At 44.5% G+C, this 16,945-nt stretch overlaps 1 protein-coding gene across 1 annotated transcript in view; it reads left to right on the top strand.

Moving 5' to 3' along the window:
* The window catches only part of RFX6 (regulatory factor X6), a 98,734-nt gene that overhangs the window by 42,253 nt on the left and 39,536 nt on the right, over window positions 1–16,945 (top strand). Inside the window, exons 8-14 of the mRNA XM_066590997.1 lie at window positions 1,743–1,820; window positions 1,918–2,031; window positions 2,107–2,156; window positions 5,541–5,700; window positions 8,264–8,408; window positions 11,859–11,953; window positions 14,483–14,600. Coding sequence (XP_066447094.1) covers window positions 1,743–1,820; window positions 1,918–2,031; window positions 2,107–2,156; window positions 5,541–5,700; window positions 8,264–8,408; window positions 11,859–11,953; window positions 14,483–14,600 — 760 coding nt within the window. The remainder of the gene's footprint in view (window positions 1–1,742; window positions 1,821–1,917; window positions 2,032–2,106; window positions 2,157–5,540; window positions 5,701–8,263; window positions 8,409–11,858; window positions 11,954–14,482; window positions 14,601–16,945) is intronic.

The raw sequence follows: 16,945 nt of genomic DNA, 5'->3' as shown, positions 1-16,945 counted from the left end.
ACTTACGCACCCGAGTACCGCCATTTTCGAGTACTTCAGTACTCGGGTGAAAAGATTCGGGGGGCGCTGGGGGGCGGGGAGAGGCGTGGCGGTGCGGGGGGTAGCAGCGGGGAACAGGGGGGAGCCCTCTCTCTCTCCCTCTCCCCCCCACTCCCCACTGCTACCCCCCGTGCCGCCACGGCGCCCCCCGAATTTTTTCGCCCGAGTACGGAAGTACTCAGAAATCGCGGTATTCGGGCGAAAAAGGGGCGTGGCCGAGCACGTTCGCTCATCTCTAATCAGAATGCATCGCCCATTGTTTTTAATGGGGATAGAAAATACATCACATGTCGTGCGATGTGCACGCAAGTGCGATGCGAGGTTTCCCATTGAAACGCAATTGTACTGAAGTGATGAGGGCATTTTTGACACAAAAACACTTTGCATCTGGGGGAACATCGCACGTGCATGAGCCTGATATCGGGCAAAGTTTCATAGACCGATATTGTGCTCGGCCGCATGAAACTAGCCTAAAAGGGGAGTTGCTATAGTGTGATCTCTAGGATATGCCATAACATTATAATCTGTGGTACTCCATACTCTAGGAAGCCTGATGGTCATGAGACTGGCAGGACCAAGATACCTGCAATGTTTCCCCTGCACAGTGGTGCACTGCAACATCTGTTTAATTGATTGGGGTCATACTACAGTTCCATGCAAAGAGGGCGGATGGAATAGCACTCTGCAGAAAAAAATATAACGGAGATATGAGGCTTAACTAGCTGTTAGATTCCTTTAATTGTGCATCTGTTGGATTCCTGGAAGTCAAAGTCCTACACATTGCATACCGTGTTTCCCAGAAAATAAGACCCTGTTTTATTTTAATTTTTGCCCCATAAGATGTAGAGTGTCTTATTTTTAGAGTATGTCCAGGTTCCTCCTACTGCTCTTTGCTTCTTGCAGTCCTCGGCCACCTTCAGGAAGTGATGGTTCTATTTGGTTCATCGAGCACAGCTCAGCAAATCAGTGCAGCACTCGAACCAATGCAATGGCTGTGACTGGTTCATCGAGCTCTGCATTGATTGGCAGAGCAGCAATCGTAGAACCAATAACAGTCATCACGTTGTGGAGGCGGGATTTATGAATTGGCTGATCCGTGGCATTGTTTGGTCAATTCATAAATCCTGCCTCCACAAACATAGGGATTATTTTTGGGGTAGGGCTTATATTTCAAGACTCCCCGAGAATCTGAGTTGGGCTTATTTTCAGGGAAACAGGGTAGCTGTATGTGATCTTGGTAATGGTGGTAGGATAAAAAACCATTTGACTTTGTAGCATGCTTCTAGTTTAGGAGTTGAAACTTCTTACTGTAGCGGACTCTATAGAGGTTGGTTTGCCAAATGGGAACAAAATTGGAACCCTGTTTGTTGAATAAGAAATTATTTTTGAGCATTTATGAAGAAGTTGGACATTGACGTTCAACTTTACATCAAGTTACAAGAGTTTCAACTGTCTAGACTATCTTTAAAGTAGGATGATGTGTCCATAATTGTGTTTTTAAGCTGCGAGACTTGTACATGTTATTGTGACTGTAATTGTCATAATTGTACAGGTCTCAGTAAATGCTATCAATGTTTTCACACTGTAGATATACATTACTGCATTTATAATCTTTAATTTGTCCATAAAAATGTTGACTTTATGTGATATAACGTTCATATTGAACTGTGCATTAATTATTGCATTGCTACTTCTACTTGCAGGTGGACACCCTCATCATGATGTATAAAACCCATTGCCAGTGTGTACTTGATAATGCTATCAATGGGAATTTTGAGGAGGTATTTATGACTAATTCCTTTTTTACTCTGTGTATATTCATTCAGTTTCATTTTGCTACATAGTTAAATGCACTATTTATGTTTGTATTCTACTTAGATCCAGCACTTTTTATTGCATTTTTGGCAAGGAATGCCTGATCATTTGCTACCCCTGCTTGAAAATCCTGTAATCATTGATATTTTTTGTGTCTGTGACTCAATTCTTTATAAGGTAAGTTTTATTCTTTTATGAAGCCTCCATGGGAAATTTTAAAATGTAAATGACCTTTTTTATCATTTGCTTTAGGTTTTTACAGATGTCCTCATACCAGCAACAATGCAGGAAATGCCCGAAAGGTGAAATTCTATAAGATTGTCATCTTTGCCTTAAGCTTAATATTCCAGTTTGTTATGATTTAAAATGGTAACTATATATGTCATTTAACTCAAAGTAATTAAAGTCGTTTAGAATCCTTTAACTCTTCGCAATCCAATTTTGGATGCAGGGTTTCCTAGGGGTTTTTCTCTTTTTGCTATTATACAATGGCACCATCTGCTGGCTAGAACCAGTACTGCTGTATTTGACATGCTGGAGAGGCCCCTGATAACAGAGCGGTCAGTAATATACAGTAAGAATACCCTACAGGACGTCCGCCGATATCGGAGCTGTAGAGCCTTCAATCAGAACGTCTTTAGACATCAGACAGGGGATTGGAAAGGGTTTACTATTATAGAAGAGGGTTTGAAAAGAATGTATTGTACAATAGTTGGTTCTTTTAAACTTTCTTCACTGTAAGGATTCTGTATCTCTAAAATATAACCTTTATTGAAATTATGATAATAAAATTCTTTAATAGAAATCTGACAGATACACAAAAAAGATTAAGTATATTAGAAGTATATTAGAAGAATTGTATAGCTCTGTGAGGTACCCTTGTAGTAATAATAATAGATGCTACATGTATGGTAGAGCACTGCCAGGTTAGCTTGGTCCAATCCCACACTAAATCCAAATTATAATGTTTCTGGTGATTATCCTTAGGTAATCTAAAAGATAAATGTTCCACTTAGCATTGTCAATATACTGGATTTAGAAATTCCAGTTTCAAACATGAGTTCCAGGTTCCAGTAGTAGATAATAAATGATGATAAACCACCCTTTTAATTAGACAGGCTAGATAGTCTAATAGTCTCTGCCGTCTCGACTGGTAGAGAGTGAGGAGCACAACTATAAGGTTGAAGCCTATATCCCCGAGCACAACTCCTACCCCAATCCCTATCAGGAACAAAAATAATAAACTGGTAGCATCACCAGTAGAGATGAGCGAACGTACTCGGTAAGGCCAATTGCGCAATCGAGCACCGCGATTTTCAAGTACTTCACTACTCGGGTGAAAAGATTCAGGGGTCGCCGGGGGGCGGGGCGGGGCGTGGTGGAGCGGGGGGTAGCAGCGCGGAACAGGTGGGAGCTCTCTCTTTCTTCCTCTCCCCCCCCACTCCCCTCTGCAACCCCCCGCTCACCCACAGCACCCCCGAGTACTTTTCACCCGAGTAGTGAAGTACTCGAAAATCGCGGTGCTCGATTGCGAAATCGGCCTTACCGAGTACGTTCGCTCATCTCTAATCACCAGTCTTTGTGGTAGGCTAGCGGCTTTAAACTTTAAGGAATAGGAAACATAAGAAATAAAATTAACATTTCAGTGTGTAGAAACAATTTCAATCTTCCTACTTCAACATTCATTGAGGGTGGATTCATCTGACGAAATTGCGCAATTACAGGCAGACTGGGGCCTTCCAGTCGCAATTGTGCAGAAAATTAGAGCATGTTGCATGTTTTTCCCCGTGCTCCAAATGCACACAGAAAAACAACACATGTGAAGGAACCCATTGAAGTCAATGGGTTCTATTTGCTGCGCATTGCGGGCACAGATTTTACGACCACAAAGGCACTCATGTAAGGGTTTTCTGAAATCCATGTGCTTGCTTCTGAAACAATCTTAGGCCTTATTCACACAAACATCATTGTAGCGTTAAAAAATCGTGGCTATCAGGGCAGTGTGTGAACAAAGAATAGCCGTGACCAAGTCACACCTATTCTCCAGGAGTTAAAGGGGTTGTCTCGCGAAATCAAGTGGGTCTATACACTTCTGTATGGCCATATTAATGCACTTTGTAATATACATCGTGCATTAAATATGAGCCATACAGAAGTTATTCACTTACCTGCTCCGTTGCTAGCGTCCCCGTCGCCATGGATCCGTCTAATTTCGATGTCTTCTTGCTTTTTTAGACACGCTTGCGCAGATGGATCTTCTCCCTTCGGCTCGTCTCGGAAGCATCGGCGTTTTGGCTCCACCCCCTTGTACGCGTCATCACGTAGCTCCGCCCCATCACGTGCCGATTCCAGCCAATCAGGAGGCTGGAACCGGCAAAAACGCCGATGCTTCCGAGACGAGACGAAGGAAAAAGATCCATCTGCGCAAGCGCGTCTAAAAAAGCAAGAAGACACCGAAATTAGACGGAACCATGGCGACGGGGACGCTAGCAACGGAGCAGGTAAATGAATAACCTCTGTATGGCTCATATTTAATGCACGATGTATATTACAAAGTGCATTAATATGGCCATACAGAAGTGTATAACCCCACTTAATTTCGCGAGACAACCCCTTTAACATGGCTGGCTGTGCTGTTTGCAGTGCACTGACACCGCAGCCCCAAAATCCCTTGGCTGCCAGAACAATGAAAGGCATCACCGTGGGGATGAAGGGAATCCCCCGCCGCGTAGATAAAGGGAGTCCCCGCAGGGATGAAGGGAGTACACATGACCGGGTACTGCCTTCCTCCCCACGGCGGAGGACTCCCTTCATCTTCCTTTACCAGCCCATAGGATTCTATGGAGGTGCCGACGTTGTGCTCAAAGGATTAGTCTTTTGGCGTACAATTTTTTAGGTGTGTAAAAAAATAATTTGTCTGAGAGAGCCCATAAGAAACCATAGGTTCTTTTAAATGCGATTTTTTTTAATGGCACTTGTGTGAAAGAGGCCCTATTCAGATGAAAGTGATTTTCGGTCACATAGATTTTACTACATTTTAAAATGCATCTAAAAATGCTATGGATTTTAAATAGTGTTTTTATGTCTCGTGATGTAATCTTCTTAATAAATGCGGCCTGTTTATGTAGACGTTACAGTAGTTTACTGTAGGCTAAAGTAAATATTTTTTTTGGGAAGGGGGGGGGGGGGAGAAAAAACTCACAAAAAACGTTGTAAAATACTCCACCAAAAACACTGTAGGGTGAAACTGCCTAATGCAGAAACCTTGTTAGTTTGGTATTCCAGAGCACTCTAGAGGTGCGCTTCTACATCATGCCAAGTACCAGATCTCTGAATGTTGGTTTCTTTTTATTTTGAAAATAACTACATATTTGAAATCTGTTGTGTTTTTGTTGTCCCCAGAGGTTACATGTCTATAGAAGCTGCAGCACAATGTCAGTTATGTAGGTTCTCATAAACAGAAACTTAAAATTGAATGAGGGGGTACATTGTATTTTTCCTTTCAAATATTAATTTGTTAGAGCCTTTAAAAACCTTGTATCATCCAATTTCTTATTGGTTTTACAAGTCTTTATATTTGTGTATGTGCGAGTGCGTATTCTAGACTATATAGTACTTGTATATGTACAGATACACAACTATTGACTAGTACTACATTAGTTTAGTAATCTAATTTGGTTTGTTAGTTTACTAGCAGATATAAGAAACTTTGCTAAACACTGGGAACAGTGGGTCATTTCATCATTGGAAAACCTTCCAGGATGTCTCTCAGAAAAGAAACTACCAATTGTTCGAAGATTTGTGTCATCCTTGAAAAGACAGACTTCATTCTTGCATTTGGCTCAAGTAAGTTCTGGTCCCAGTAAAAAACATCACATAGTATGTAGTGGTAAAAAAGACATTCATTCTTCCAGTTCAGCCTATTATCCTGCTGTGTCAATCTAGAGGAAGGCAAATAAACCCAATGAGGTAAAGGCCAATTTTCCTCATTTTAGGGGAAAAATTCTTTTCAGACTCCAAATCTGGTAATCAGATTAAATCCTTGGATCAACATTTTTCACACTGACTAATATAGAGAGCTAAATGTATCTTTTGCCTTGCTAAAACTGTATCTTACAGTCCAAAAATATAGTACATATTTCTGAAGGCTCTCGTGAGATACAGTAGGGATCATACTGACCAGTGCCGGCTTCATGTTAGATGGCACACTGTGGCCTGCTGTGTTCAGGGGTGAAAGTGGTATACTTACCTTCCCTGATGTTCCCCTGGTGTGAATGCAGAAAGCCAGGGCTCAATGCATTGAGTGGCGAGGTAAGTAGTCTGCCTGTTGTATTTTATAACGGCATCATTGGGGGAACAACAGGGAGGTATGTATCAGAGCTCCTGCACACTTGCGTTTGTCTCGTATGTCTTTTTTACATAATTTTCCTGCATTTTTTTAACGCAAATGTCAACAGGACTTTCTAATGTTAAAAACACATTGCGATTTTCCTGTGATGCTTTTTTAACATTAGAAAGTCCTATTGACTTTCACGTTAAAAAAACGCAGCAAAACCGCGTGAAAAAAGCGTACAAGAAAAACGCAAGTGTGCAGGAGCCCTGATACATCCCTAGGCGCAGGGGGTCACCTACTTACAGTCCATAAGCTTAGTTAATATGACTAAAAGTAGGTGACTGAGTCTCTCTACCTTTAAGGCTGGGTTCACGCGGGGTGGATTTGCTGTGGTTTGCCGTTGCATATCCGCAGCTGCGAAAAACCACAGCATTTACAGTACAAGGCAAAGTCAATGTGTTTGGCAAAGAGCTGTTCTCACAGGACAGAATTTTTCCGCACTGCCGCAGTGCGGAAATGCTGCTGCGGTGCGGCTTTTGAAGATGCAGCATGTCAATTCTTTGGGCTTTTCCACAGCGCTATTTTGGCCTAAGACCTCCAAGGACGCAGCAAAATCCACACTAAAATCCGCTGCAAAAAGTAAAAAGCGCTGTGGGGAAAAAAACGCTTGCGGATTTTCCGAGCCGAAAGAGCACCAAAAATCCGCAACAAAATATGCAAGACAAAAATAAGCTCTAAAGTGGTTTTGCCGCACAAGTGGTTCTTCTACAGCTAGACCGCAACGGAAAAACCATAGCAAAACTGCGGCAAATCCGCCGCATGTGAACCCAGCCCAAGGGCGCTTTCACACGACAATTTTTATGTTCATTTTTTTGTGAGCTAAAACCAGGAGTGGAGAGAAAGAATAATGAAAAGGTGCACGTCTTCCGTATTTTGGACCCACTACTGTCGTGTGAAAGCGCCCTAACACTACCAGTGTATAATGGCTGCTAGCAATATACCATATTCAACTGCACAATATTTGGGAATAGTGCTATTTATATTGTGTCCCTTCACAGGGATTACTGGTTTCATGCAGATAAAGCCTAATCAATGAATAATGAAGGGTTATTTAACCCAAACCCTCTGTAAAATAGAAAATATCAACTCGCAGAAAACAATTTGTCATCGTTGCGCATGTATGCATTTTGTTTGGCCTTTATTTCTTTCAAGCTAATTCTTGTTTCTTACTTTGTGTTTAAACACCTCCAAGTTTGATCATCAGGTAAATGTTTAATCCTGACAGTGCGGATGCATTTGTTGCAATTTTCAGCAACTCTCTATACCATATATCATGGAAATCAAATGAAAATAAAAAATGGAAATTGATATTAAAAAATGACCTTTTTTGTAAAAATAAGGCTAAATTCACAAATTGTGGAATAGCCCTTAGGATTCACAGCACAAGTCCCCAGCTATCACTCTGCAGCATCCACAGGGCTTCTGCTGTGGATGCTCCGCACATGTGCCGATAGGTCTGCGCAGGGATGAACCATATTGAATTGGATAAATCTGTGTCACATGGGCGTGTTTTAGGCCTGTTATGCGGCCGTGAAAATCACAGCTGCGTAACGGGAGAAAACTAAAACATTGATTTCAATGGTTTTATTTCCACTAGCGGTATTCTTGCCAGTTAATTGTACGGGCGAGAAAAGACAGGACTTGCCCTATCTGTACTTCACATATTCCTATCTTCCTGCTGTTTTTTTCAAACTCGTGTGCGCTAGCATGGAGTTTGAAAAGTCAGAGGAGAAAAAAAATGGCGTAATGATGAGCGTAGTTGCCCGTGAGCCCTTATGTTTTTGCCAGGCTAATCTTTGCAGGTGTTTTTAGCAGGATCTGCAAAAAAAAAGTGTAGCGCAGAATGGAGTACAAATTATTCATTTGCATTGAATGTCGAATTTTAATAGATTTGATGAGGAATTAGATGCAGAATCCATACCGAATGTGTGACCTTGGCCTAAACCTGCAATTTAAATGTCTCTTACTGCACATAATAAAAATGCTAATAAATATTCTTTATATCTTTACTTGCAGATTGCTCGACCAGCATTATTCGACCAGAACATAGTGAACGCCATGATATCGGACATTGAAAAAGTAGACTTGTATAGTATTGGTTCTCAGGCTCTTCTTAGCAGTTGCAGTGGAACTGACTCAGATATTGATGTCTACACTGAGTGTGAGTTCATCTTCTCTCAATATGTTTCGTAGGCGGTACTTACATGTCTAAATGCAGTGCATCCATTTCTGAGAGGAGACGTTTTATGCATGTTTTTGACAGCAATTCAATAGAATTAGTATTGAAAATTTGCCAGTTTTCTGACGCAAATTGCTGCAGAAAATTGTTGTACATGCTGTGCACCACATTTGTGATGTGTTTTTAGATGCTTTTGGACACTTATTTTTACAATTTCTGAAAAAGGGGCACAGATTCGTTTGAAGAGGTCATGGCCTAATTGTGCCAAACTTGTGTCTTTGAGTAAACTCAGCCAACTAATGGGTAATATAAAGTTAGACTAGATAGTCCAAAGATATCCAGTATTTATCATCCAGCATGAACTACTGTGATAATTCTGGCACAACCCCACACCAGCCTGTTTATGATGGATGGTGAGTGGTTTACAGTCATGTAGTTCTATATTCTGGGACGTTTGGGATAACATAGGTGGAATACATCATCACAAACCCCCTCCAGTGCATATGCAGAAGTGTAAAGAAATTAGATGTACTAACCTTAACTTCCTTTTTATACACACTCCAAGTATAGGTAACTGGTCTATGGGAATTGAATTAAATAGCTTACTTTAATTTTTTATGTGTATGAGGCTGAAAACATGCAGCCGCTGGCACAACTATGCTCCACAGTACGAAAAGTAGCTGCACCCGAACGAGGGAGATTTCTTTTCCCTCACCGGCAGTTCAAACTTTGCACCAGAGCGCAGGAGTTTCAAAAAAGAGGCAGGAAGATAGCGGCTGCCTGATCTTCCCCGCACGATGTATTCACTATGACGGGGAGGATAGGGCAGGTCCTATATTTTCTCGGCCGTACAAAGCACAGCCAAAAAATCCCAACAGTGAAAGCGAAACCGACGAACTCCTATTGAGATCAGTGGTTTCATTTTGTCCCGTTATACGACTGTGATTATGACGGCTGTATAAGGGGAGAAATTCACGCTTATGTGCAGCTGAAATATGTACTATAAGCTTCTGCATCAGCTGAGATATATTATGATGATCTGTAGAAGGTGAATTGTGTATATAATTGTGGTTCTGCAGCAGCTGAGGCTGAGGGGAGCTTTTTAAAAATTTTGATGCCTTGAAGATCAACATAAAAACTGCTAAGCATATTTAGTTGCATTGATTTAGTTGTGCAGCATTATTACTAATGTTGTCAGCATTATTTTATATGGACGGGTTGGGAGGCTTTTTTCATGTAGCCCTGTTGGCCAAATTCTGTAGAAACTTCCCTGTTTCTGTTTGTCTCCTTTGCCCACTGCACACACCGCGGCTGGGGCTTGTGTGATCTATTCCCTCTGCGGACTGTGTGCTCTTTCCTTTGCCTTTCCACTCTGATAACATTTTTGTGTGATCACTTCCCTCTTTCCTTCTGCAAACTCAAAGCAGAAAGATGACATTTGCCTTGGAGCCACCAGGAGCCAAGAGCTATTGGCTGTTGCCAACGGTGTTGTAAGCAGACAGGACCCTAGCCAACCATGTATAGGAGTTACATGCACTCTACAAAAACCAAATAGCAGAACATTTTAATGCAGACTGTTTAACCCCTTCCCTCCCCATGACGTAAGGGTACGCCATGGGAGCGGGGTACTTCCCGCAAAATGACGTACCCTTACATCATAGGGATAGCGCGAGATCATGATAGCGCTGTCAGTCATAGCCGCCCTCCGGCTGCAGCAGCGGGGATGCATCGGAGATGAGCCCCCCGCTGTTAATCCCTTTCCTGCGCGCTCACACCGTGAAGTCGCCGGGCTCTCGCGATATAATCTCAGAGAGCCCGGTTGGTTGCCATGGCAACAGGACGCCACATACCGGCGTCCTGTGTTGCCAGAGCCTATGATCGCTGTATAAGCAATAAGGCATGGCAGGACAGACGTCCTGCCATGCCTTATCACAGCAATCATCAGTGCTGTGCTTTAAGTCCCCCAGAGGGACATAGATGGTGTAAAAAAAAAAAGATAATAAAAATGTACAAAAAAGAAAAATGTAAAAAAAAAAGTAAAACAAACCCTTTTTTAATGCTTTTTCTCATATTAGCTTAAAACAGGTTAAAAAAATGAATAAAATTGCACATATTTGGAATCGACGCGTCCATAACGACGTGTACAATAAGATGAACACGCTTTCTATTCTGCACGAAAAAAACGTTTAAAAAAAAACGCTAAAAAACAGAAGCAAAATGCTAATTTTTAGCATTTTGTCTCTCAAAAAATGCAATAAAAGTGATCAAAAAAGCCGTGTATTCCCCAAAATGGTACCATTAAAAACTACAGCTCGTCTTGCAAAAAATAAGCCCTCACAGAGCTCCGTACATAGAAAAAAAAAAAGTTACAGGACTTTAAATGCAGTGATTTTGAAAAAAAAGATTTCCGAAAAAAGTGTTTTTATTAGAGGTGAGCGAGTATATTCACTAAGGCTAACTATTCGAGCGAGTAGTGCCTTAGTCGAGTACCTGCCTACTCATCTCTAAAGATTCGGCTGCCGGCAGGGGGCGGGGAGCGGCGGGGGAGAGCGGGGAGGAATGGAGGGGAGATCTCTCTCTCCCTCTCTCCCCCCCCCCCCCGTTCCCCCCTGCTCACCGTCGCAACTCACCTGTCAGCTGCGGCGGCCCCCGAATCTTTAGAGATGAGCGGGCAGATACTCGACTAAGGCACTACTCGCTCGAGTAGTTAGTAGTTTTATTGCAGAAAAGTGGAAAAACCTAAAAAAAATATAACATGTATTGTATCATTTATGCTGCATGAATAACGCTGTAGAAAAAAATCTATGGCAGAATTGATGCGTTTTCTCTCCCTGTTATGATAAAAAAATAATAAAAGTTTTACGATATAGTCTATGTACCCAAAAATAGCACCATCAAAAACTACAGTTCGCCACACAAAAAACAAGCCCTTATACAGCCGCGTCGACAGAAAAATAAAAAAGTTATGGCTTTTTAAAAAAAATGGAGAATGGAGCATGCGCAGAAGACCTGTGCGGCGCGAGCATGCCGGAGCGGCTCCATTCAACAGAACAGAAGAGCAGACTGCGCAAGCGCGTCTAATCGAGGGAGAAGAAGGCTTCGGTCGGCGCCATGGAGACGGGGACGCCAACACTGGAGGGGGTAAGTGTATAACTTCTGTATGGCCAATATTTAATGCACGATATATATTACAAAGTGCATTAATATGGCCATACAGAAGTGCTTAACACCACTTGCTGCCGCGGGACAACCCCTTTAAGGGGTTAAAAGTTGTTTCACTTTCACTCTAAGAACTGAATAAGAAAAATCAGTGCCAAGTCATAGATTCCCTCTCAGTATGCATATAATGGCTAGCTGTCTAATATTTGTGAAATGACTTTTTGATCGCTCTTAGCCTACATAGAATGAAACCATCTTTCTCTTTTATTCTAGTATTCCAAGAGCTGAAAGATCTTTTAAAGAAAAATGCCACTGTGGAGTCCTTTATTGAGTGGCTGGATAATGTTGTGGAGCAAAGAGTTATCAAGGTAATTTACTGTTATATATGGATAAGATTCTGTTCAAATACGGAACCTATAATCTTTACACACAAAAATATACAAGTTGAGGGCTCTTTTACACGAGTGTATATCAGCCCGCCGTTTTCACGGTCGGACGATATACGCTACTATCTGATGCATTGGATTTCAATTGCATCATATCACATGGCCGTATTCTCGTGACACAAAAGGCTGGGCCAATATAGTGCCGAGCGCTTTTATGTCGAGCCCAAAAGATAGTCCTGGAACTATCTTTCGGGCCAGAATACGTTGGCCGCTGGATAGGCTCCTATGGGAGATAATCACAGCAGCCAGAGAAGGAAAGTGGGAGGGAGTTTAGCAGCGTGAATGCTAAACTCCGTCCCCCTTCTCCCCTCCCTCTGGCTGATTGCAATGGGAGGGGGCAGGATGGGGATGGAGCTAAGTGCCACCGCGTTCCGCCTCCTCCCATTACTAGCTGCGAGAAGAGGCGGGAGCTTAGCTCCACCCCCATCCCACCTACTCCCATTGCAAACAGCCAGAGTAGAGGAGAGAGGAGGTGAGCCGGCGAGGGGCAGGGAAGGGGCAACAGCAAGGCGACCTCGGGGTATATGCGCCGAGGCCCATACCATCTAAATGGGTGCACAAACGTTAGATTTGTGCGCCTATTCACGAGTTTTTAGTCCTCACATCGTTGCGGACAGCCTTGAAAATCTGATCAGGCAGATTTTAGTTATGAAGAAAGTTTGTCACACACTTGTCAAAACCATGAAAATTTTGTAGTCAAGAGTATGACAAAGCTGCGGGGTAACCGCTGGGATTCTGTACTCTTAGGCGAGAATTCTCGCCGCGGGACCCGACCCAAGCGCCTGCAGAGAGCAGCGCGTACTCACCCGCGCCTCCGGCTGTTTGATGTGCCGGCTTGCCAGGCAGCCGGCGCATGCGCAGACCGGAGCCAGCGACCGGGCAGTGACGTTTCTGTGCGGGGCATGCCGCTATTTGTTTGCCACGGATTTCGCGCGGCCAAGTCTCGGCCGTCTGCATAGGATTGCGTTTGTCAACGCAATCCTATGGCAGCTTTCGGCGGCGGAAATTCCGCAGGAAATCCCGCCACGGAATTTCCGCTCGTGTGCAGGCAGCCTTAAGAGTTTAAAGACTGTTTATTCTGAAAATTCCTTAGATTTTTTCAGAATATCTCTAAGGCCTGTACCACTTACAATGCAGAAGAGAAGGTGGGGCTATAATTTCTTCCTTACCAGTAGATACGAGGAAGAAATGTTTTCCACATTATGACAAAATGGTTATGTCATTCAAAGTTGTTTCTTGCCTTCCACTGGATCAAATGAAGTTTGTATAAAAGAATGAACATGTCAAGGGTACCTTGATGCCACCTGAACTGGTGGGTGTACCAGAGGGGAAGGCTGCAGTTGTGCCTCCACTTTTTCAGGCTCATAGGTCCTGGTAGTCTGCACTTCTGCCACTATTGGAGTGTTTTGCTGTGCTGCCCCCGCTGTCAGTCTGACCTGTGCCGGACTCCGCTGCCATGCCATTGTCCCCGCTGGAGCTTTAATGTACTGCGGCACCTCCGCCATGTGCTGTGGCGCCCCAGCTGCTTGGGCCCCAGCTCTCAGTGTAGCCGCTGGAGGACCCCGCTGCCACTGTCCCCACTACAGGTTGCATGTGGGACAAAAATTGTATCCTCTGTAGACTGGAGAAATCCACAGTGAAACTTATAAAATAATTTCCCTTTCAGGATTGTTTTTTCATAAACTTTACTTTTACCACCTCTTACATTATTTATTTACATCGCACGTAAACACCTACGGCCGCGTGAATAAGCCCTTTACAACACTGAAAAAAAGGTTTTAACCACTTTCTAATGCATTTTATTTATTTATTTGTCATGAAAATGTTATACTCAGGGCTCCCACACACTTGTGTTTTTTATATATTGCTTATTTTTTTAGTTTTAGTATAATAAATAGAGATGAGGGAGCATATACTGCGATATAGGCGATTTACTTAAGAATTGGGGGGGCCGCGGGGGTGAGTGGGGGGCTGCGGAGGGGATCGGGAGGGAGAGAGAGATCTCTTTCACTCTCCACCCCGCACCCCTCCGAATCTTCAGGGACGAGCCAGCAGGTAATAATAAATCTCCAATAATAAAATATGACACTCTTAGGCCGCCTGCAGACGGCCGGGTCGGATCCGGCTGCGAGAATTCTCGCAGCCGGACCCGACCTGAGCGCCTGCAGAGAACGGCGCGAACTCACCTGCGAGCCCCGCACAGAATTAGAGCATGCCGCGGTTTGTTTGCTGCGCGTGATTTCGTGCAGACACACCGCGGCTGTCTGCATAGGATTGCGTGCTGTAATGCACTCCTATGCAGGCGTGTACGGGCGGAAATTCTGCGGGGAATCCCACCGCGGAATTTCCGCCCATCTGCAGGCGGCCTTACTCCAATTTCTATCAGGCAATGTAGAAATAGGATGTGCTGCTGAATGGTGTAACTATTTTGTATAATGTTTCCATTTCTAGGCCAGCAAGCAAAATGGAAAATCACTGAAGAAGAGAGCTCAGGATTTTTTGTTGAAATGGAGTTTCTTTGGAGCCCGGGTGATGCACAACCTGACATTAAACAATGCCGCCAGCTTTGGTAAATACTAATATATCCGCAATAGCATAAATACTATAGTATAGAAAATTACTCATTGGAAACGGTCACCTCCCAAATTACACACGCGCGTATATCGGCCACAGCTTTCACGCCCCGGACAATATACGCTGCCCATCTATATATACACGTGGCATAAAAGCGCCCGGACGGCCAAGATAGCGCATAGGAGTACATTTTGGCCAGATGCGTTTACGCCAGCCAGGAAAGATAGATCAGGAACTATCTTCCTGGCCAGAATACGTCGGCCGCTGCATAGTGTCTGCTAAACTCCCACCCCCTTCCCTCCGACCCCTTGCCAGATGTTTGCAAAGGGAGGGGGTGGGAGCTAGTTGCTAAACTCCTACACTGTGCCCTCCCATTGCTGGCATCAAACAAGGGGCAGAGAGGGGGCGGGAACTTAGCACACTAGCTCCCTCCCTGTCCCGCCCCCTTCCCTTGCCGAAGGTCGTCGAGGGGCCGGAAAGGGGTTGTCCCGCGGCAGCAAGTGGGGGTATACACTTCTGTATGGCCATATTAATGCACTTTGTAATGTACATTGTGCATTAATTATGAGCCATACAGAAGTTATAAGAAGTTTTTCACTTACCTGCTCCGTTGCTGGCGTCCTCGTTCCCATGGAGCCGACTAATTTTCGCCGTCTAATGGCCAAATTAGCCGCACTTGCGCAGTCCCGGTCTTCTTCTTTTCTCAATGGGGCCGCTCGTGCTGGATGCCGTCTCCGTGTAGCTCCGCCCTGTCACGTGCCGATTCCAGCCAATCAGGAGGCTGGAATCGGCAATGGACCGCACAGAAGCCCTGCGGTCCACCGAGTGAGAAGATCCCCGCGGCCATCTTCATCAGGTAAGTAAGAAGTCACCGGAGCGCGGGGATTCAGGTAAGCGCTCTCCGGTGTTCTTTTTTAACCCCTGCATCGGGGTTGTCTCGTGGCGAACGGGGGGGGGGGGTTGAAAAAAAAAAAAAAACCCCGTTTCGGCGCGGGACAACCCCTTTAAGCAGAGCTTAAGGCCGCCTGCACATGGGAGCAAATTCTGCGGCGGGATTTCCCACAGAATTTTCGCCCATGCCCTCCTGCATAGGATTGCATTACAAAACGGAATCCTATGTAGACGGACGCGATTTGTCCGCGTGAAAATGCACGCGGAAAACAAATTGCGGCATGCTCTATTACTGTGCAGGTCTAGCAGAGCCACGCACAGAAATGTCACTCCCTGGCAGCCGGCTTCACTCTGCGCATGCATCCGCTGGCCGGCAGCCGGAACATCAAAGAGGCGGGAGAGGTGAGCGCCACACTGATCCCTGCAGGGGCTTGGGTCTGAATTCTCGCAGTGGGATCCGACCCGGCTGTCTGCAGGTGGACAAACCGTCTCCCCCGCATGCCCCCTGCAATCCAGGCTTGGCGTATATGTGCCGGGTTCAGGCTGTCTGAACGGGCACACAAACAGATTTGTACGCCCATTCACACGGCGCCCGCTGGCGCATGTAAACACCTACGGCTGTGTGAGTAAGCCATGTGGTTGCTGTACAATACTGAAAAAAGTTTTTAACCACTTTCTAATGCATTGTATTTATTTGTCTCAGGGCTCGCACACACTTGGGGTTTTTTATCGCTGCGTTTTATTTAACGCTAATGTCAGTGGGACTTTCTAATGTTAAACACATCGCACAAAAATCGTTTTTAACAAAATAAAAGTTCTATTGACATTTGCGTTAAAAAATGCAAGTGTGTGGGAGTCCTTAAAGGGGTTGTCCTGCGAAACAAAGTGGGGGTATACACTTCTGTATGGCCATATTAATGCACTTTGTAATGTACATTGTGCATTAATTATGAGCCATACAGAAGTTATTCACTTACCTGTTCCGTTGCTGGCGTCCTCGTCTCCATGGTGCCGTCTAATTTTCAGCGTCTAATCGCCCGATTAGACGCGCTTGCGCAGTCCGGTCTTCTTCTTTTCTGAATGGGGCCGCTCGTGCCGGAGAGCGGCTCCTCGTAGCTCCGCCCCGTCACGTGTGCCGATTCCAGCCAATCAGGAGGCTGGAATGGCAATGGACCGCACAGAAGACCTGCGGTCGACCGAGGGAGAAGATCCCGGCCGCCATCTTCACCAGGTAAGTAAGAAGTCACCGGAGCGCGGGGATTCAGGTAAGTACTATCCGTTTTTTTTTTTTAACCCCTGCATCGGGTTTGTCTCGCGCCGAACGGGGGGGCTATTGAAAAAAAACAAAAACCGTTTCGGCGCGGGACAACCCCTTTAAGTGTGTAACAAAGCTGCTGGGCAACCCCTGGGAATCTGTACTCTTAACCCCTTAATGACTGAGCTTTTTTC

This window comes from Eleutherodactylus coqui, chromosome 1 (assembly GCF_035609145.1).
Source record: "Eleutherodactylus coqui strain aEleCoq1 chromosome 1, aEleCoq1.hap1, whole genome shotgun sequence".
NCBI classification, from domain to species: Eukaryota; Metazoa; Chordata; class Amphibia; order Anura; family Eleutherodactylidae; genus Eleutherodactylus; species Eleutherodactylus coqui.
This window is presented reverse-complemented; position numbering and strand designations above follow the sequence as displayed.